Genomic DNA, 23,193 nt, shown 5'->3' with positions numbered 1-23,193 from the left:
AACCTTGAGCCACTTCACCAATTTCACTTTTGGAATAGCGAACAATTAGTCCTTTTTGTTTTGAGACACCCAGGCACACTCAATAAATTGAATGGTACAATGAGATGATGCCCAGTGGATTGGTGATACGCATTTCAGGAGAACAAAGATCCAGCATATCGATCAGCCTATCTTGTTGCCTGCTTTTATTGGTAACACTTGAGCTGAATGAAGTATTGATTACTGGGATGTCATTGTTGGCTGAGATAAATATTTACAGGGCTTTTTGTAATTTTTTTTTTTTTAACAGCTGTACAGCTTAAACCTGTTACAGGAGGTTATATAGTACATGCTCCTGTAGTCGCCTGGATTTGGGGCCTCAAAAGATGTGGTGTTCCATGTTTCACCTCTGTTTGGCTATAAAATCTGTGAAAGAAATAAATGCAGTAGACTGTGAAAGGCCAAAGGTGGCCTCATATCTTCAGATCATGTTGTGGATCGGGTGGCAGTGAACTGTGCTGGTTTATTGGAAGGCTTTGGGACCTTCAACACGCCAGTAATGCAGCTCTGTGCACTAATTTGTGGCCTTAGCTCTGTCAAGTCATGACCTGGAGCCTGAGAGAATCCCTCTTTTCACAATCAGTCAGACTAACGCCGCTGGGACAAACAGAAAGCAGATTTCAACTGAGGGATGGAGGGAGAGAGCGATACAGAGGCAAAGGGGCGACAGAAGCCCTTTATCTTTATGAACTGAGTCTGGCAGAAGGCACTGATTGGTACAACCGTGCTCGTCGGCCTTTGGTAGTCTCTTGATTCTCTACCAGCTCAACTCCAGAGAGAAATGAACTGATGCAAGAGCGTACTGAGATTGACTGAGGTGAGGGAGAGAAAAGAGTGAGATATAGCTCAAGAAGGAGATACCGAACAGTGGCACTGTCTGATAAAGAGAACAATGTGTGTGTGTGTGGGGGGGGGGGTAACAAGAGAGGTGGGAGATTCTAAGAAATAGAAAGAAGAGATTAGACACTGTAATGCTTATTTATAAAGCAAGACACAGGGGCCCTAAATATGATGGTGACTCAAACCAAACTTCTGGAGAAAAACTAACTTCTAGAGATAATTAAACTCACTGGGGATCAAGCAGGATACAACTAATATCAGAGTCAGACTGTCAAGTAGTGTCAAATTCATAAATATGGATTACTGAGGTCAGACTTCATGTTTTACTGTGTGTGTGTTTTTTTTTTCTTCCCTGGCACCTGCCAATAGGATCATTTACATAAGAGGGCGGTGATTCATGAAAGTGCCACTGCAGAAATAAATACCACCTGTTCATGGGGTTGTTTAAGGCAGATGGCACAATATCATTATTCCAGAAGTAAACATCAAATATGAACAAAATATTATCAACGTATCAACAAATTAAGGTTATGAAATCAAGACAGGAGTTTGAAAACAACAACGCTCCAACAACAAGCATTCTGTGCATTGCCACACTGCATTCAGGACCAGTGTCTGGCAAGTTTTTCAGAAATTGTACATACATTACTGCACTACTTTCACTACCTTCCACACCGTACCTTTCAAAAAGTGAGTTGACAACCTGTTTAGCCAGCTCATTTTCTGATTGAATCCAGCTTATTGGAACAATGATTAACGTTAGGAGTCGACACTTAGCCAAACTGAAAGCACTGCAGTCTCTCAAACCAGATGATGCTATACAATATAGACATTCTTTGTTTAGCTTTTTGCTAGCAGCAACCTTGCCCATACGCAGTATACAGTATACCAAATCATGTTCTGGTAATGCAGTAATTCTGCGTTACTTGGTTTAACAATTTCAAACATTTGTGAAAGAAAGGGTCGCTCTCAGGAGCTCAGTGAATTAAAGCGTGTGTTTGTGATAGTTTGCCACCTGTGCAATAAGTCCATTTGTGAAATTTCCTTTCTGCTAAATATTCCTGTTAGTGGTGTTATAACAAAGTGGAAGCGATTGGGAACAACAGAAACACAGCCATGGAGTGGTAGGCCACATAAAATCACAGCGGGGTCAGCTCATGCTGAGGCACAGTGCACAGAAGTCGCCAACTTTCTGCAGAGTCAACAGCTACAGACCTCTAAATGTCGTGTGGCCTTCGGAGTAGCTCAAGAACAGCGCGTAGAGAGCTTCATGGAAATGGTTTCCATGGCCGAGCAGCTGCATCCAAACCTTACATCACCAACTGCAATGCAAAGCGTCGACTGCGGCGGTGTAAAGCGTGTAGCCGCTGGACACTAGAGCGGTGGAGACGTATTCTCTGGAGTGACGAATCCCGCTTCTCTGTCTGGCTATCCAATGGACGAGTCTGGGTTTGGCGGTTGCCAGGAGAACGGTACTGGCCCGACTGTATTGAGCCAAGTGTAGAGTTTGGTGGAGGGGGATTATGGTGTGGGGTTGGCCCCTTACTTCCAGTGAAAGGAACTTTTAATGCTTCAGCATACCAAGACATTTTGGACAATTTCATGCTTCTAACTTTGTGGAAACAGTTTGGGGATGGCCCCTTCCTGTTCCAACATGACCGCATACGAGTGCACAAAGCAAGGGCCATAAAGACACGAATGAGCGAGTCTGGTGTGGAGAACTTGACTGTCCTGCACAGAGTCCTGAGTCCGATAGAACACCTTTAGGATTAGAGCAGAGACTGCGAGCCAGGCCTTCTCGTCCAACATCTGTGCTTGACCTCACAAATGCACTTCTAGAAGAATGGACAAACATTCCCATGAACACACTCCTAAACCTTGTGGACAAGCATGAAGGCTTTGTGTTGGTGAGCTTTTTAGAGGTGTTGGCTTTAGATGCTTATTGACTATATCTTAGAATATGGATATTAAATTCCAGGAAGATGTTTAACTTTTTCAAAAAGACCAATGAAAGAAACTCCCTCATAGCAGTTTGAGTTTATGTGACTTAATGAAAGAGATACATTTAGTCTTAGAAGCTAGTGGAACAGCAGCAAGCCCGAAAGTGAAATAAAGACGCTCTTATCATATTTCTTAATACAGTACCAACTGACAAAAGAGACAAAAACACAGAGGGTGAAGAACAGGGTAATAGTCAGGTCATTATAGGTTTTTGAAGGGGCGTTTTGACTTACAGGGGCAGTTGGCGCCCTCTGGAGTGCTGGACGGTGTCTTGCCATCAGGGCAGCAGCCGAACTCTGTGTTGTCACAGGATGACCGGTCCTCAGCTGTGGGTACAGTGGTACTTGCTACCGTGGGACCTGGAGGTGATACACAGGGGTTCATAATAATTCACAAAGCTTCAAGAAAATTCAGAAATTCAGGCTAGCTTATCTAAAAGACCCATAGTAAAGCTATTTTTCTTTAAGCGAGTAATTTTTCTAAGATCAAAACCTACAAAAGATTTTTCTCAACTTGCTCTTGCTTCTGCAGATGGTTGCGTTTTTACAGTCCGCTGACCTGTGACTGGTTGCTAATAGAGGCATTTGTCAGGAGTGATTGTATGGCATTTTCATGGGAATTTTACACCTGGAACTCATTTTGTCAGACAGAGAACACATAATAGAGACTGTTGCCAGTCATGTCACATACAGAACACTTTAAATGATAAGGGGATGTGATAACGTCTCACTGCTGATTGGCTGACAGTTACCTTCAAGGCTTCCCAGGAGAAAAAAAAAAACCATACAGTCGTGTTTGCGTTACGGTCACTATATATCTGGCTATCTAGGGACATAAAAGACATAAAAGTGGATGGGCTTTCTCTCTCTGATGAATGAGAGTGTGTAACAGCAGTGAAGCTCTGTCCTCCCTAATGATGGTGTTGGTGGAGAGGGTGTCTTGGTCGAAGAGACGCAGTTTATGGCCGCAAAGAGATTAGAAATAATCGTGCAGGCAAACAGCTATCAGCTAAACAAGTCATAAAGACGTCAGAGGGAAGGGTCGTTCTGCTCAAGGACTCACGGCCAAAGGAGAAGGAGAGGAGGGAGGTGGAGAGGGAGAAGGGGAAGAAGCTGGGGTTTATAGGGCATCTGTGGGCATGTGGTCTGCAGATTTACAGATGCTGTGCTAAAGAGGAAGGCGCTGGTGGGGGAAAGAGCACAGTGCAGCAAGGGGACGCTGCATGACCCCAGTGGGAGCCATGAAAGCTGTCAAATAAATACACACACACACACACACGGCACAGATAAATGCCGATTTCAACAGAGACACAAAAACACGTTCGAATGCACATCTCTGACCTGCTCACATTTATACACTCAAACCATGATATGTGCACTTGGAATTAGACACACTCAGTGACATGAGCCATGGCGAGATAAGACTAACACACACACACACACACACACAAAACAAAGACGTACAACACACACGCACATTGAAATTATGAACACAGATCAGTGCTGATTTTAATATCCACGTTGAAATCTGCACTGTACCATCTCCTAATCTGCTCACACGTTCAGATTGATGTGTGCACGGGTGCTTCAGCAAGCACACACAATGTAAAAAACATCCAGGCATGCTTGGGTACACATTAATTCACACACATATACACACACACATAAATACACACAGCTGCAAGACACCAGGTCTCCTTGGCAGACAGGCTACATGCTCCTCGCGTCACCGAGCACTCTGGTCAGCCTCTGACAAGAGAATAAATCTAAGACTCAGGGAGGAGGAGCGAGAGGGGAGGAAGAGGAAGAGCTGAGGAAGAGCACATTGGGCCACGCTGTGCCATCAATCCTGTCCCGTTACTGCAAGCTGTCAGACGAGGTGGATGGATGGATGGAAAACAACAACAGAAAAATAAAAAAGGTCTGATTGAAAGTCTCAGTCATCCCTTGTTGTCCAAGCAGAGGCCCAGAAACCGCAGCCTGCTGTTACAGTCAGGAGGGCATGTCGAGAAAGATTTGAGACTAGTCATGTGACATGGTTCGCAGCCTCCACACAAACTTACACCTCATCCTCCCAGTCACATCAGCCTGTCAAGTCAGGCTCCAGAGATCCCCAGATGCGGGCCAACAGTTTCATCCGGCCTGCCGAGTGTATTTTACAGAGCCAGGGTTTGTTTTGCTAGCTGTCGAGAGCGAGAGCGCCGGTGGAATGGGAGAAAAGAGCATTGGTGATGTAGCAACAGTGAACCGTGCAAATACATTCCTTTATTTCTGAAATTGAGATATGCATCTTATGTAAGTGGAAACGACACTAACAGCAATCTCTTCTGGGCCTGCCTGGCTTTGACATTTGTCTCTTAAAAACAATTTGCATACAAATAAATCAGCCTCTGTTGATGTTAATGTAACTTTCAATTAACTGATGATGGTATGAATGTGTTATGATGTCAGCTAAGAAGAGACTATGAGTTTTTCCAACCCCTTCTTGAAAAAAAGGCCCCTCCCACATAACCCTCAAAGCATTATGGATAATGAAGTGAAAGAGCAGGGATTTACCGACAGGCTCCTCTGCCCCACTGGCCTCCGTTGGGATGCCGCTACCTCCTTCCACTTCCTGCTCATCCTCTTCTTCAGTCGCGTCGTCACCGCTTGGCTCGCCGCTGCCCGAGCCCTCGAAGGAAGTTGCAGCGGCAGACGGGGCAGGGCTGCTGCGAGAGGAGGAGGTGGTGGCAGCGGTGGACTGCGGCTGGATGTGGATGGGGTGGCGGTGGTTTGCTCGTGCGCGGTTGTGGGTGAGGGGGGAATAGGGGGTGGTGGCTGTGGGCTGCTCAGTGGTCTCGCTTTCGGCCGTCCTCGGAGGCGGGATGGCCCACACGTTGTTGGGGTGGAAGGGGGCAGGGGTGGTGATGGAGGGGTTGGGGGTGGGTCGGTCTGCCGGCTCAGAGATGATTTCTGGTGGGGGGAAGGGGAGGAAGCAAGGAATGGATGAATGATTGAGCAAAGATGAAAATGTTTGATTTTGCTTCCCCTAACTTCATTACAACCTCAAAAATCACAGCAAAGGAATTAAAAACATCATTTGTCAATAAATCATAACAAAGCCACTTAATAATTATTACAACCTACTGTTGACAATAACTTTTTACCTCTGCATTTACTGAATTATGATGTGCTTTTTAATCTTCTAACCCCTCTCCCTGATGCTCAACAATGTCATTATGAAATTCCATTAAAAATTAATATATATACACAAGTGCACGCACACACACACACACACACACACACTTGCTAGCTCCTATTTGTAAAAGCAACCTCTGATTAAAAACCCTGCAATGGATGAAATGTCAGGAATCTTTATATGACAAACCTTAAGTAATGAAAGTGCATCCATATGCAGAATGAATATGGAATATGCCAACAGATGACATACAGCTTTCAGAGTTATATGTGTGTTTCGCCTGCGGATGAGTTATGTTGCCCAGGCAGAGTTAAACTGCTCCAGTTGGTGTCAATACATTGCGCATGGTGTGTTTGTGCTTGTGTGTGTACATATATGGCATGCGTTTGTGTGCACAATATGCATGTTCGTGTGTTGTGTGCATGCTTTGCCAATGCCTATGAATTATATATCCATATTCAAATGCTGCCCTCCAGTAGCAAAGCTTTAATCACCAACAGCCAGTGCCTCCGGTGATGAATGATTGATAGAAATGGGGCAAAAAAAGCTTGCTTTTACTCTGGCTTCAAAGACGGCAGACTGCAGCTTGCAGAAAGCATGAGCATCCGTCAACGCCACCACAAACACACTGCTGTCAACAGAAGCACACAAACGTGGACACACACACGGCAAGGAATCACTCCAAATGAGGGAGCGAGAAGAGGCTCTCTGCAGACAGACCATCATTACCAATGCAAAAAGCTCTGGTGCAAAAGGACAAACTGTCTGCGATAAAAGAACGATAAATAGGACAAAAACTCCTGAGGGGGAGAAGTGAGTTGGCAGGGAGATGCTACGTAAGTGAGCACTTCAGATTTAGCCGAGGCAAGCAGGCGTGACAATACTGTCGTTCTTTCTTTACTTCTTTACGCCCCAAGAGTATAGATGTATGTTAGTGTGTGGGTGACAGGAACGGGGGAAAAAACCAAGATTTGCGCCTCATTAGGATTCGCCTAACATTATGTGTAGGACTTAATTACACTGCTATAATCGCCTATTTGATCGGCAATTATTCACTGAGGTGTGAAATGTGGTACCTACTGAGATGGCAAAATTCCTGGGAGAAACACAGAGTGTCAGCTTAAAGCACGGCAGATATTTGTATAGAGAGAGATTTGGAGTGGAGTGCATAGAGCGGTGATGCTATCACCAAGAACGGTGGCATGCATTGCCTTTCCTCTTGGCTACACCTGTCAGTCAGGTGCCAAGCTTAGCGTCAGGCGGCTTGCTCCCTGGAAAGTGCTTAAAGTGTGTTTGGGTGTGTGTGCATATCTCAAGCAGCGAGTTCCATGACATAGGATAAGGAAAGAAAAGAACACATCTGACAGAGGAAAGAAGGACTGACAGCGCAGTCTGTTCAGCTGATGCTTCTCTTAATCAGGTTTAACAGTCCATTTGCCTTTTTTTCCCTTTTTCCTCTCAGTGGAGCAATGGACACTTATGTCACAGGATGGAGAGAGGGGAAAAAAAAATCATTGTCGTCTTGGCTTGTCTCAGCCGAGTAGTTATTGCTGAAAGGTGGTTATTAAGATTGTTTGTGGTGTCACCCGCACTCAGTGAGGAGGAGGGATCTGGATGAAGAAGACCGGAGTGGAAAGACAAGGGAACCGCAGAGCCAAGGAGAAAATGATGGAGAAAAGAAAGAACAGGTTAACAAAGCTAGCTGTGGGAGTGTATGGCAAAGCAAACAGTGGGAACAAAACGACGGATTAAATAATGAGCAAAAATCGTAGGACATGGAGCAGAGACAGTGAAGGCAACAGAACCCTAACACGCAGGCGGAGGGCTGCTGAAGCCATATGCTGGCGTTCGTTGCCAATTTGCTGCAAACCTACAGGTGATAACACCATATGGGAGAGGCAGGTCATTGCCAACTTGGTGACCATTTTCCCCTGCTCATGGGTCCAAATGCCCTCCCTCTGCTGTTGGTACAGTAGCTCTTGCATTTTTTGCTGGTTTTCTCTGATATTGCTTCAACCCAAGAAACCTCCTCTCTATACTGTGGCTGCACTGTCTTTCAGCTCTGAGACTCCACAGAGAGCTGGTAATATCACAGTTAGCTGCAAGTTCTCTGTCACGGCATTATTGTGAATTTTTACTTAGCTTGCCCATTCGTGGCAGAGTGTGGAGCAGTACTCACATTCTGATGTATAATAGAAAGTTGCAACAGATCAATGATGTTAAAAAAGATCAATATTCACTCATTTATATAAGCCCTTGGCATTTCTCTCTTGTCAAACCACACGGCAGCTTGGTGAGCATTAGCATGCCGCAGTGCTTAGGCCAGGAGTCTGGAAACATTGCATGTAAACAGTGGGAGGGAGGGCAGGCAGGGCTGCATCGTGGTGAGGGGTGGAGGCAGAGCAAATGCTAATTCGCACCCAGCCACACGTGAAATGAGCTCGAGATCTAACCCCCGAGCCAACAGCAGCAGCGGAGCAGCTACCCGCGGTGCGACCACATCCGGGAGAAGAAATTAAAGATCCTCCATGGCTGTTGGGGGGCCCGAGCGCTCGGCTGTCTGTTCCTCCCCTGAGGGTTCGATAGAGAAAGTGTCCGCTGCGAGGCGTCTTCTTGCCTTGTGTGTGCAGCAATGCTAGGTGAGGATTTACACATAACCCACATCTCTATTGCCAGGCAACAGAGGAATGTGAAACCAGACTGCATTTTGGCTCCTTTAGCTGGTTACCCACGGCACTGAATTTGTAAGTACCAGATGTTCAGGGACTTATCAAAGCCTTGTCGATCTCTTGCTGAGCATATTTGGATTCTTTGTCTGTGTACCTGTAACTGCAATTCAGCACAGATCAGCCTTGCCTCCTATGGATATGACCTAGTTTGGATCTGACAGAGTGCTCAAGGGAGATGTATGAAGAGGACTTTGCTTTTTTGGTGACACAGTATTAGGTCACCTCATATGTGCCCACTGAGCAATGAGGTGAATGAACATTTTTCCACCTTAAAATGCTAGACACCTGGCAGTGGCTCATGGCCAGAACCACACAGCTGGCACTCCTCTTCCCAACTGTGTTTGCCGGCGGCGTCTCTAGAACCCTGTTGTGACGCAAGCTGGCAGTTAGTGCGACAACTTCACTGTACATGAAGTCCACGGCCTTGGCGCGTGTCCCAGCACCTATTACATTGATGGAAACAATGTCCATCAGCATCTGGACCAAGGGCCAAGAGCTGTACCTTTTACTCAGAACACATTTACTCTACATCCTCCATCATTCTGAAACACTGTTGTGTTCCTGGCAGCATAAAGCTGTGAAGAGACTGACGCATTTCCCACCAGGAGGGTTTGAAGATGAAGCCAAATCCCAAAAGAGGAGCAAGAAAGCAGAAAGGAAGTGTCATTACTATCTTGTGGGATTGCAAGGTTCAGACTCCAGTCAAACTACAGAGCCCTTGCTTTTGAAATGCTACAATATTTAACTGTTCTCCAGTGGTGAACACTATTTTGCTCTCACCTGGCAGTTCGGGGGAGGGGCACCTACTTTACTGTACTCTAATATTAAATATCTAAATATTGTCTTTCTAAATATTGACAATCATAATCATGGAGCTTGAGAATGTTCCTTATTACAAAAATATTACAAAAATGAAAAGCAGAATTCTCTACTTGAACTTGAATAAAGATGACTCCTTACATGTGACGTTGATCTTATCCACATATCAGAGTATTTTCTTTAAAACAAAATAATGTGTGATTACTAGCACTGCTAGCACATGCAGGTACTTTCTTGTAGACACAAAAATTTAAGCTAAATTTGCATACACGTTTCAGTGACTTTACTTTCTGAGACAGAGAAACAGCAGGAGGGGGCTCATTTGAGGGCCACAGCACTGCTCATTATCTTTTGATCGGGGCCTGACAACTGTTGGCCATCCATGCGACGCGTGATGCATGGAGGCTTCGGCAGGGCTCACCTGTGCACTGTCCGGAGTGTTTCACTGTGATGTCCTTGTCCTGCCTACAGGCTATGGTCCTCAGCTGGCACTGGTCGGCATAGGTCACCCCATCTGAGCCACACACCTGCTCCACAGTGACAGAGATGGAGAGAGGGGAAATGGGAACACATGTTAACTCCCTGTAGGCAACCTGAAGTCTTCCTGTTTATACCGTGTTGCAAACTTGTAGATCAAACTAACTAAGTGCAGACAGACTGAAAGACCCACCTTGGTTTTATTTTTCTCATCACAGTCCGGTGGAGGGCACTCGCAGTGAGCTTGGCCGTTCACCTTGATGCAAGAAGCTCCAAAACTGCACACTAACTCTTCACATGAAGTTGGGGCCTCGGGACCTGTGGAAGTAAGGGTTTTGTGTTGTTACACAATCTGTACAGTCCCACTGGAATATAGCTGCTTCATGAATTCTGATTGTGACAGTGTGAAAATGTGGAGCAAAATGAAAAGCTACAATCTGCATGCATATTTAATGTTTTTTGCGTTTGCTTTCTTTTATTGAGTAAGCAGACATTCTCCTGTTAAACAGTCAATAAATTAATCAACACAGCATGTAGAGATTACTGACAGCATGTATACTATTGATAGAATTCATTTGTATTGGCTTGCTTTGTGTTAATGCTAGTGTTGTAACTAGGCTGATACTGAACTAGCCTTAAAATGTGTGTAGCAGGCAGTGCTGGGCAGGCTACTTAAATTGTAATATATTACTAGTTATTTATTCAAAACGTACTTAAAAAAGTAATATTATTACTATCTTTTTGACCACTCAAAGTGCTTTTACACTACATCTGCATTCACCATTCACACACTGAGCCTAAGTGCTCAAACAGAAACTAACATTGACACACATTCATACACTGGCGGAACAGCCGCCAGGTGTAATTCGGGGTTCAGTATCTTGCCCAAGGACACTTTGAAATTTATTGTGATAATTATTAATATCTAATTATATGAAATCTATTATCATGCTAACATTTTTTGCCATATTGCTCGGCCCTACCTAAAATTAAGAAACATTACGCAGTAGACAAACGCAAGACATCCTTTTAAGACATTCCTTTTGTAACTAGTTACATTACTCGTTAAGTTACAATATGCTGCAGGAATATATGCTCCTCAATCAAATATGATTTTAAATACGCCTAGTAAAAAATAGAAAATCAATATGTGGCGTCAGCGTTGATAAATAATTATAGGCTAATTATGGGAAACACTGCTTTCACTACCACCCCCTTTCACCCCAAACAAAGCAGTCTCTCTGACTTTTTAACTAATATCATATCCATAACAGGCAGCAAGGAGTATGGTTTTTACAAAGCATATAGCCTAACGTTTCCTAACACCACCGGCTGAAATAACCACCGGCTGAAATAAAAAAATAAAGCAAGTAAATCCCGACTTTTAAACAGCATTTTTACTGCACATGTAGCCTGAGAGCAGTATTCAGTAGGTACAAAACGTTACGTTAACACCACTCTCTCCCTACGAGTCCAAGCATCAGTGACAGCAGCTGTTGGCTGCTAAATCAGAGAATTGTTTGCGGTTGAAAGCTTTTTGCTGGTCGCTCAGAGTTACACAAGACGACAATGTTCTTTGCATCTTAGACTGTGACACAATAATGGCAGTAACTACTTTCAGCTGTGGAAAGAACGCCTCTCTCCCTCGTTCTCCTTTCTTTCTTTAGTTTTTGGCTATCAGTGGACATCAACAACAAAGTCTGGTGCCACTGAGCTGCTGCGCAGTCGCGCTTTCACGAGGGTGCACTCAGTAACGCAGTAACGCAGCGTTACTTGGAACTGGATTAGTAATTAGTTACACAACTAGTTACTGGGAAAAGTAATATTACTACTGCCCAACACTGGTAGCAGGGGACAGGCTGAATGACAGTGTTTCGTGGCTCTACGTTTTTCTCCTCTAAGTGAGTGACCTGTTTTTAGTCTTACAACCAATCATAAACTTGTCTAGTTCACACAGTGTGAATCATAATTTCAGAGACAACAGCATTTTCCCCAACAGCCTTATTGTGGTAAACAAAAAAGAAAGAGCGGTGTAAAGGTATACACTCAGGATATTTGGCTCTGCCTCTTTTTTCACAGATCTCTGGAAGCTCTCCAAAGGAGCGTTTGAAGCCTTGAAGTTGCCGCAGCAGGAGCTGCAGCCGGGGAGCCCACCATCCACCTGACAGCCTGGAAGTGTGGGGTCTTTGCATTGTTGCCGCACCACACTTGGAGTACCCCCCACCCCTTGGCTCCGGCTTTCATGAGCTACCAGTTCTCACTACCTTGTCTTTTCATCTGGCAGGGTGTGCGGCGGAGTGCCCCACCACAGTGCCAGGACTGCTGGCTTCATTAAGCATTTGACTTCCAGTCGATATCTGATGGTGCATCTTAATCAAGGAGCTGCAGGCCCCCACAGCAGGAACTAACCTTTCCTTCAACCAGCTTTTTAGCTTGTGCAATCACTAGGGCTATTTTCGAGGTAATCAATAGTCCTTATGCATAAGTATAAACATGCACGTACACGCATTGTGAATCTTTCAAATGGAGTATGATGTGGAGAAAATAATATATCAGTGGGCAATGTGTCATGCACGTCATTTGTACACTCTAGTATTTTCCTAATCACTAACGATTAACTGCTAAAAGCAGACAGAGAAAGAACTTGCCGCAACAAGGCAGATCCATGGGTCAGATGACAAACAGAAAAACACTTTAGAATGATAGAGAGAAGCTGGGACATAACAGAAAAAGTGTGTTTATCGGGTTTATTAATGCTCCACCAGTTGCCTGGGTACTCGCTCTTAGTACCTTTGTCACAGCCATTCATGCCCATCTTGCTTCCATCTGGACACATGTTGCACTTCATGCCCTTCACTCCGGTCTTGCAGGAACACAGACCCGACATCTGCTCGCAGTCATCTCGGACAGAGCCCGTGGCGTTGCATTTACACGCTACCATGGAGAAGAAGAGGAAAAAAGGAGAAAAGATTGATAAGGAAAGTAGTGTCAATTAGGGACAATGACAGGAATAGAGAAAGACTCGGTTTCTATAATGTGTTTGAGGCCCCCTTAGCTTCTTCACTTCAGATACATCTATGTCTTGCAGTCAAGGGTTGGGAATAGTTCACAGAGCTTTAGGGGCCACAGAGGGTAGAATGGGAGGAGGGGAAGGATGAGTATGTAATAGAAACCCTAGAAACAGCCCGAGGGAGGAACATCAACCCAATCGTGTTCCTAGAATCAATGATGTGTGTTTTTTCTCCTTTCCTGCTGAACCTGGTATTGGTGTGCAGTGTGCTGTCTGCTTGCTGTGGGTGGACCTTGTTAAGGTCAGGCCACGGGTGAGGCACCTGCAGGCTTCCTGCTGTTGACTGAAAATGCTCTGTGGCTTTGGGAGCGTATGTCCTATGATACATCAGCAGCAGGAAACGAGCTGGTCACCATATTGCATTACACCAAGACAAACAAGGGGTCCTGACCCCGTTCTCCACATGAATACAAATGAAAACCGTTCATTCAATACAGTTTTGACAGGACTAAAGGACACAGTAGAATTTCCGTTGACAAAATCTGCCATCAAGTCATTTCAGAATCAGCTTTATTGCCAGGTATGTGTACACATACAAGGAATTTGACTCAGGATTGTACATTGCTCATGATGTGCTTACTCGTACAAAAATACCATAACACAATAATAAAATCAGACACAAACTACAGTATAGAAAACTTGACCTTGGCCAGAGTGGACTGTATGAATAAAATTAACTTGACTATTGAGGCCACCGCAGACATTTCTTAACCAATGCTTGAAAACCAAATAAAACCACAACTCTGCATTGCTATTTGCTACTTGAGGAATGACAGATATAAATATTTTTTATAATCCTGGTGAATTCCGTCTTTGTGGAAATACGTTGTAAGGATGCCATAAGCAATTCATGGGAAGGAACAAAAACATTTGCATTTGCATTACATTTGCTCAATCAGCAGAGATAGAAAGAGGCGATTCCTTACGTGTGCAGCCGCTCATGTTCTCTGTCACAATGCCACGGAAGTTCCAGAAGCCCGGCTCGCAGCGGTCACACTTCTGTCCCCCGACACCCGGCTTACATGAGCACTGGCCGGTGGCTGGATCACATGTCCCCTTGTAGGAGCCGTGGACATTACACTGACAGGTACCTAATGAGTACGGAGCAACACGGATGCCACTTTTAACTTCTACTGCTTGAGACGGAACTCCACTGCAATACATCACTGGTTTATGCTTTTCTAACTTTGAAAGACCCAATCATCACATAACTTACAACACTTGAATACTACTTGTTATGGTGGATACTCTGTATTCAAGATGTATGCTTGGCTCAAATGTTTGGTAAGCCCTATTCCACAAATAAAAAGGTAGATAAAGTGTGCTTAGATGACTTTCCCCTTTACTAAATCTCTGTATATCCTTATTTCTGAGTCTGCATTTTCTCCATCCATAATGTATCCCCTAGCTAACAGCTTGATGCAGCATTTTCTCCCTCATCTATCTATAAGATCATCAGATGAAGAGATTTTTCTGTTGAGATGGTGCAACATTATCATAATTATTCCATGGATTAAGATGAAACATTTTTAGCTCTGCAACTTGTACTTTCTGTAAATGTACTTAAGGACAATAAGCTCCATATGCTGAAATAGCCTGATAGTATCTACAACATTTTGGGTGCACACAACAAACTCAAGACACATTGAAGGTTAATGGTCAAAGCAGGACATAGAGGAGGACTTACTGGGACATCCAGCCAGTCCAACTCCTAAGGCAGCTGTCACGTTGTCGGAGCAGCAGCCGTACACAGACAGACTGCAGTGCTGGGGTGATGTGGGCTCAGGCAGAGATGTGGCTGAAATCGCTGATGAGGTAAGAACAAATGGGAGGGAAGATGGGAGATGGCACAAGGAGAGAAAGAAGAACATCAACATTTGAGTGATTGCGGTGGGGAGGGTTTGGGGGGGGGGAATTAGACAACACAATCTCAAAGCAACATGTAACTTTTTGCCAACAATGAGATTGGCTTGAGGGGCAGAGGTGGAGAGGCTGGCAGCCAGCTTCAAGATAACAATTCTATTTGTTACTTTCTCCACAATGGCAAAAAATCAGGGGGAAAATGATGCTATTACCTCCAGTGAAAACAAACAATGGCGTTGCTGGTGAATGTGCGGCAGCTGACATTTACCACCTACTAGGAGGCATGTTCTCTTCATTTGTTCTTGTCTAATATTGCGAAATTGCGCTGTTGCCCTACAAATCCCCCCCCCCCTTAAAAAAAAGAACGAAAGCAGGCTGCATAATGTGAAGGAATATGCCAAGCAGTTTTTTGCCTGCTCACAGTGTGTGGAGAGCTCCTTTGTTTAAGGATGCACCAGCCTTCAAACTAGTGTGACAGCTCTGAATAAAGAACTACATTCAACAAAATAAAAAATGTGTTCCCAAAACCTGGCCCTTCTCCAGAAACTGGAAGAGAGCAACAAAACATACAGTGGGAGGAAAAGGGGTTTGTTTAATGGCCGAGGCAAAAAATATCATTGTTCAAATTCTCTTCAAGCTTTGGAGTAAAAAGTAAAGTTGTAGAGATAGAAAGCAGAAATCTTTCCCTAACTTATTCTCTGTCTCTCTTTCCCCTCCCGATCTCTTTTTCTTGTGTTGCTCATTTGGAGTTTAGAGGCTGGAGATACAGGGGCCATAAATCACACTGTTACTGGTGTGGATATGAGCCTCAGCCTAATGGTGATGACTCGGCTCGCTCTTTTTCCAGTGCTTTCCCACTCCAGAGATGGGCTTTGGACACAGTTCATTTAACTTGCCACTTTCCAGCGCTCCATTCAGCTATCTGTACTGAGCCTATTAGGACAAGGAGAACTTTTAATTTCATATGTTCTTCCACCCTTCAAGGGTTTTTCCTCCTCAGTGGCCATTGTCCGGCACAATGGAGCTCACTGTAACGTGCAATATTACCCTCCTATTTTCATGGTCTGCTGCTGTGACTGTAGCAGGTCTTTTGTGTTACTGCCTGGGCACATGCGTATGTGTTTGCTTGTATAGAAAAAATAAGTATTTCTTTGGATTTAAATGAAATCCCTGACCCAGATTTTAGTTTTCAGGCAGCTATAAAAGATGGTCTGAAGTGCTTTGGCAAACTTTACAAATGTGCATGCAGCAGGTGACACTCTTGACACCGTACGGCAGTGGTAAGCAATAGGTGGCCGACCGGCAATACTATCTGGCCCGTGGCCAGATTGCTTTGATAGCAGAAAAAAATATATATAAATAAATGGATAGTGGCTGGTGCTGAAATAGATCTCAGTCATGATTAGAGCCCGACCAATATATCGGCCTACGCTGCTGGACAGACGTAAATGTACATTTATTAACAGTGTGGCTGTTCTAGTAAACGGTCCACATTTGTTACGTTATGTAACATACGTTACAGCAGCTAACGCTGCCCATTGCTAAATTATCCACAAAGCTAATGCCGTGTTTATCAGTGGAGGAGCGCTAACATTAATGAGCCATTAAACTATAGTTTCTGACGTATTCTAAATATATCTGCGAGCCGCCTGTCTGCAGTTATTCGGCGTGTCTGAAATGATTAAACCAGAGTGGACATAAACGTGAGCTGAACAAGAATCTAACACAGCTTCCTGTAGCTCCTCTTTGTGTGACGTTGTAGATGTGAAACTCTGTAGTCAGAGCCGTAACAGGTTTGATTGTAGTTATAACGTCAGTTAAATGAAATCTCAAAGTTGCAGGTCCTCGTTGTAGACATTCCTGTAGTATTAGATGCATTTAACAGCAGCTCACTGTATCACAGACGGCATGATTTAGACATGATGAGAAATGGTTTCTCGTAGCTTTGGTAAGAAGAGTGCTGGTAAAGGGATGAACTGGATGTGAATATGCTACATTGAAATTATGGCAGATTTTGTGTAAAGTGAAATACACATGCTTATTCTCTCTTACTCTTTCTGTTTACAGACGGCTGAAAAAGTTGCATGTTCCAGCAACAAATATTTATTGATGTGCAATTGTTTACATGTTCACTTTTTGAGACTTTAATCTATTTTATTAACATAATCCATTTAGGAAAAGGTTTTATAGTCCACTACATATCAGCTTTCAAAATCAGCCTGTTCTAAGTGTAGTTATATAGTAAAGGGGTCTACTATCCAAATCATTCTCAAAATCTAAATATTGGCATTAATTGGCTCTTTTTCACTTTAATATTGGCATCGGCATCGGCCCCCAAAAACCCATATCGGTGGGGCTCTAGTCATAACAGCAACAGTTACTCACATAACCACTTCCTCTTAAGTGACTGTGCCTACAAAATAAAAGCGCAGGAATTTTTTTTGCAGCAATGCTTCATGTTGAATTTATTGAGAGCTTTTACTTTGAAAAGTTCTGAAGGACATTCAAAAGAGTCTCTGGCTTGCTTGACACGCCTTTGAAAAAAACGTCAGTAAATGGGTGATAGGATTCCCCTGAATTTGTTCAGGGAAATGAAAATAAGCGTCCGTAGGCTTATGAAAGCAGATCAAACGCCGGGACGCATACACCGCAACACATGCTTTATTGTAAGCATGTTGTGCAAAAGTGTGCTAATAATCAATTTGTTTAACAAGGGAGAAAAAAATCCATAGGATGTCGGGATCATTCATACAACTCTCCCAACGAAAGTCCCTCATACTGACTGAACTAAAAGTGCACGAGTATTCAAGGGTTTGAAATAATTTGACTATGCTCTGGCCTGCCGTTTTTTGGCCCGATGCCAGACTTATTTGCCAACCCCTGCTGTATGGTAACGTTTTTTTCAAGATCAGAACCTCTAAACAACAGTGTTGCTTTAATGCTGCTAGTTAGAGCTGGCACGTTTTGATACACTTCTGGAGTTGAGGTCAAATTAAATTTCTCTTTACATAGTTAATGTGGAGGGCAGTGAAATTCCCCAAGATCTGAGTTTCTCCATTTGCCAATAGGAGAGGAAGCACAGAGCTCTCGTATGCATAGAGGGCTCTTCAAAAAAGGATTGATTATCCATGGATGGTAGAGAAGCGTGACAGTCAGTGCCCAAGGAGGCCAGCTTAGGAGGGAGAAGAATCTGCAGGGATATGTGTGAAAACACTGGCTGCTCCCTCTTTCTCACTCTCTCTCTTCAACTCTCTTCATCCTCCTCTATTTTAGACCCACGGGGAATAAAACAGACTGGAATGATCACACAAAATCCCTTAAGTGCCTTCTGCACTGCTCCCCGGCCTGTGCTAGCATCAGAGCAAAAGCTCTTAATTTCACATAACCATAAAGAGGAAGAGGGCTTACCTTTGCTACTTAGCCCCTGATCTAACAACTATTTTGGCTGAAGAAATCTTTTACATGCAAAGAGAGAGTTTTTATATAAACGTAAGTGGGGTAAAGTGGTATCCTAAGGGTTAAGAAGCAAGCTTGTGCGCCCAAGTTTAATGGTTTAAATTGTCAGAATGTCTGGGCAGGGGTAGTGAATTATTCTATTAGCGTAGTCAATACATGTGCCCGTGAGAAAGACAAACTGTACAAACTAGTCAGCCCCAGAGGACCGGTCAGTTTCCAGATATGAACAAGATGAAAACGTTTTTGAGTCAACATGCCCTGAGCAAATTACACAAACATACACATCATATTTAACCTTGAACTTCTTCGCTTTGTTGCTTATGGCTACAGTGGTAACACTGTAGAGAGACAGCAGCAATGCTGTCTAAATGATATGCCCTCTACAGAATATTAATACCCCATTAATGGGTGAAATGAGTGGAGAAATGGGATGTCAATGACAATGAGTCTTGGTGAGGGTACTTCTGCACGCTGTGACATTATTTCTGATTGGTGTAATGTACCGACCTGTACAGGGTCCCTGATTCTGAATCAACAAGTGCTCTTGTTTCTCACATCTGGCCTTCTTCAGCTCACACTCATTGCTGTAGTTTTTTCCATCTGAGCCACAAACCTGAAAAAAAAACAATCACAGAAAGTTGAGTATTACACAATGTCTAGTTTAACCCTAGGCTCTTTTATCTTGGTTTCACTTCCGATATTAACAGCCTTGTGGCATAGTCACTATTGTACATATCTTAGTGAGACATGCCCTGTATATACCTTGGAAACTGTAGTTAAAAAGCAAAAACAAAAGCTTAAGTCAAGGTCCACTTACTGGCTCATTCAGGAGCTTTCAACCACATCTCACGGTGTTTATCAGCTGATAATTTGCTCATTTGTCATGGATATGGCTGGGTTGTCATCACTTCACCTACATTTAGAACTTCAGTGATTTCACCAAAGTTATCACGGCAACCACCTGTTACCGTCTGACCAACGTTCCATACTTCGGTGGTGGGATGCCAACTCAGCCACATCCATTACGACCAAGCAAACTAACTACAGCTGAAGAAGACTGTGAGATACAGTTTAGAGCCTGGAAAACATTTTTATGTAGACCTGTAATGGCTTTTCGTTTTTGTCAAATAGCCTACGGTGTAATTTGAAAATAACTAAAACTACTCTGAAGTGTTATCAAGTGGCATGTCAATTGTACAATACAACTTACAAGGCAGTTTGTGAAAAACTATTTTTAGGCAGTTTGAAGTAGTTTTAACAGGATGTATAATCTTGTCAGGGAGTGCTGTAAACTCCAACATTTATAAAAAAAATACTTATATAAGTACATTTCTGCAAATGTGTTTTTTTTTGTCTTGTATGTACCTGCCGGTTGTGATGTAAGCTGGTGGCAATTGAGTTTCCCCATGGGGGATAAATAAAGTTTTTCTATTCTATTCTAATAAAAGCAGTTCCTTTGTAACCATAAATGTACAAACAACTATCAGAGACAAAGTTAGAAGTTATATGAGTGCTTTTAAATTTCTAAACTCAGTTGTGTTAATCTCTTATGAACTCTAGAAATACAGCGGGGAACAGGAGGTCGACAGCCGTATGTGTCTGATGTCTGATGATGTATGTGTTCCAATTTGACAGTTGTCACTCTGAGAATAAGGTTTTTGACACAAATTGCAATCAATTGTGTCTTTACTTTCGAGAGTGTTTACAGGCAGCCGTACCAGGTTGGTAAGCACACTTTGGCAGGTGAAGTCACAGACACAACGGTCGTCCTCTGCATCCTCATCCCACGAGCCACCAAATATGCGACAGTGTTCTTGTTCACAGCTCTCTGCCCCTGAGCCTGACGCTCCTGAGCCACAGTCTGCATTATAAACACACCATGAGTTCACAATATCACTAATAAAACATACAAACACACAAGGAGGAGGATTCCCTTTTATCAGTGCATCAGGTGGAAACAGTGTCCTACTTTCATTTCTTTCAAGTTAAGGCTACACTTACATACATGCGGAACATCACAAAGTTATGATAATTTATATTTCCCTTGCACTGGTGGTGGGGAGAGGGAACCAAAGGCGCAGCTGGTAGTAAAAGATAAAGACCAACTGTAGTGAGGGTAAGAGATTGACTAAATAAATTAGACACAACCTCTCTGCACCACCATCGAGGCATCCCTTTCATTTCAATTAAAGGGGGAGGGAATTATTAACGCTGGCCCCCAAGTGTGCAGAGAGAATTGGTGGCAAGGCCTGCTTTATGGGTGCCTGCTTCCTGATATGAGAATACAACTAATTGCAAAGTGTTCTGTAAAATCTAATTATCGCCTAAGACTTTAAAGAAAGTTCCTCCAGCAACTCATTTTATTTAAAAATGCATTTCTCTGGATCGAAGTAAGAGAGCTGCTGAAGCTGACTGTATGTTCCTAGTAAAAGAGGTAGACGGCCAAACAAAGTTCCATAATCACTGTCCAGGATTTGTGGGTTCATAAAACTGTTGTCATTGTTCAACTGCAAACTTTAGTAAAAGGTAAGGAATCCAAGATTTTAAAGGGATACATGAAAGGGGAACATATCCAGCAGGACAGTTTGGAGTTTCATTTATGAAAAACAAATCGGGGGCTGTTGCAGAGTGCAGGCAAAGAAGGGGGGAGGATCCTGCTTTTGAAGTTGAAAATTTCACCTACTATGGAACTCCTGAGGGAGATTAGGTGAATGTCTGTGAACGCCGAGAATGAAAGCAGTCAGCATGAAAGATGGAGAGAATGTCAGACAGAGAGAGAGGCACCCTGTGGGCTGGCAGAAAGTTCATTTGAAACAAATTTGTTATTCAAAAAAGGAACGCAGTCCAACTAAAAGCTCCCAGCTGAAAGACTCAGAAAGCTTCAGGTAATCAACCTGATGCTTTCTGAGTCTTTCAGCTGCGTTGATTCTTCCTCTTCCAGTCTACTTTTAGGGATCATTCAACCCTCTGTATTGATGCACCACCTCTAATGGTGAAATCAATGTCGAAGTGATGGAAGTGTCACTTAGCATAACCCATCTTCTAAAGTAGATTATGGAGCAGCTCAAAGTGCAGGGGAGGGGCAGAGGCAGCTGAAGCCCTGGCTGTTCTTTGATATGGGTCATCAGCAATGGGATGTGACAGCTTTGAGTGGTCGATACAGTGGAGGGGCTTCACTTCATTAGCAGCGGATACAAGGGAGGAGCTGGAGCTTTCTGTAGAGTTTCAGAGGCCACATCCCCCTCAAACATCAGGCCTTGTTAAAGACTCACTCTGTCTTCGTTTTAAACCAGCAAGACCTCCGACCCTGATCTTTTTGCTTGGATTTGTTGTTCTAGCTACTTATCAACTGTGAACCACAGTCCGAGTTAAACATAGCATTTTGTTCTGGGCTTATGCACTGGCTAATGGCTTTCAACTGCCAGTGACATAATCACAGGCATTTGGCTTCAGCTGTTATCTGAATAAAAAGAAGTCAGCTGACTCCAGAACAGATCAGAAAGAGAAGTAATAAGAGGTGAGGCGCTGGCGATTGGCCATCTGCATCTGTGTACTGTACATCAGCTCAGCAGTAAAAGGGAAATGCTGGAGTAGCCAATTCATATTCCGCTCAGGCCCGCTTACAGAGACAAGATAAATAAATAAAAGAAGTAAGACATTAGAATAGAATAAATAAAAGTGAAGGGCGAAGGGGGGTCCTAATTAGCTGTTGCTCTTTGATGTGCCTGCCACCCGCGCTGCCTATGAACCTTTCAATTAAAACATCCCCAGCTAAGATGGCTGCATCAGCTATTCTCTCTGCACTGCCCATCCGTTCCATTTTACTCAATCATGTCAGAAGCCAGAGTCTATTTAGCCAGGGAAGCTCCATTAAGAGGACAGAATTTAGCGGCGGAGTGAAGAAAGGAAATGAATAACATAATAATAATCTCCAAGAAAGAGAGAGAGGATAAAACATCACAGGTATTTGACAGTGGAAATAAGAGAAGAAGTGATGGAGGAGATGCTGTTGTCAAAGCTGTCTAGAAGAGTGTTAAATAAAACAGAGAGTGGACAGGAAAATATGTGGATATGGGTAAATAATAGAGGATAGAGCGGTGAACATGTGTATGACCGACTGTTTTGCAGCCTGTTTGATCAACCTGACTAGTCGTGTCAACGTCAGTGGCTCCAGGAGTGACCGATATAGTTATAATACCTCTGATATCCTAACCTGTGTGATTTTCAACTTGGGTGTCTATCATTAAAAAACATATCTTCCCCCAAAGATCGAAAATAGCCTTTGCTGAAGGATGCAGATTGACGCGTGGCACGATTTGCCTTTGTTTTTGCTCCATCTATCGGTTCCCCTGTATGGCCTGCTGTTGACGGATGTGACAGCGTGTTAGCCCTAATAAAGTTGCGTGAGATAGAGAGTCACGCCCGGTGGGGAGCGTCACGCCCGGTGCGGAGAAGGATGGGGTGTTTGGAGATGGCAGAAGGAGAAAATAATTTTTTTTTGCCTCAACAGAAGGTTACAAGCTCTGTGATGGATGGACCAAAAAAGATAAATCCGCTGATCTCCCTCCAATAAGCTATTTTCCCACAGAGCTACCCACTTGCCTTTTTTTCATGCCCTTTCATGTCTTTTAGAGCTATCTTGATCAGATCTGTGTGATGCGAGGAGCAGGCTGTGGACCGCACATCAATGTGTGATCCCGCACTCATAATCTTGTTTATTAA

General features: G+C 43.6%; 1 protein-coding gene across 4 annotated transcripts in view; it reads right to left on the bottom strand.

Annotated features, from left to right (window-relative positions):
* agrn (agrin) overlaps positions 1 to 23,193 on the bottom strand; it is a 261,254-nt gene that overhangs the window by 36,756 nt on the left and 201,305 nt on the right. For all 4 annotated transcript variants that reach the window (XM_038723324.1, XM_038723325.1, XM_038723326.1 and 1 more), the window contains 9 exons: positions 20,190 to 20,332; positions 18,979 to 19,084; positions 14,840 to 14,959; positions 14,079 to 14,243; positions 12,873 to 13,016; positions 10,276 to 10,400; positions 10,027 to 10,132; positions 5,436 to 5,831; positions 3,114 to 3,239 (listed from right to left, as the gene is read on the bottom strand). In XM_038723324.1, coding sequence (XP_038579252.1) covers positions 3,114 to 3,239; positions 5,436 to 5,831; positions 10,027 to 10,132; positions 10,276 to 10,400; positions 12,873 to 13,016; positions 14,079 to 14,243; positions 14,840 to 14,959; positions 18,979 to 19,084; positions 20,190 to 20,332 — 1,431 coding nt within the window. The remainder of the gene's footprint in view (positions 1 to 3,113; positions 3,240 to 5,435; positions 5,832 to 10,026; positions 10,133 to 10,275; positions 10,401 to 12,872; positions 13,017 to 14,078; positions 14,244 to 14,839; positions 14,960 to 18,978; positions 19,085 to 20,189; positions 20,333 to 23,193) is intronic.

Source organism: Micropterus salmoides, unplaced genomic scaffold, assembly GCF_014851395.1.
Source record: "Micropterus salmoides isolate LMB-PRFRI ecotype aquatic unplaced genomic scaffold, ASM1485139v1 Ms_hic_scaffold_16, whole genome shotgun sequence".
NCBI classification, from domain to species: Eukaryota; Metazoa; Chordata; class Actinopteri; order Centrarchiformes; family Centrarchidae; genus Micropterus; species Micropterus salmoides.
Note: the sequence above shows the minus strand (reverse complement) of the source record. Positions and strands in the feature narration are given on the sequence as shown.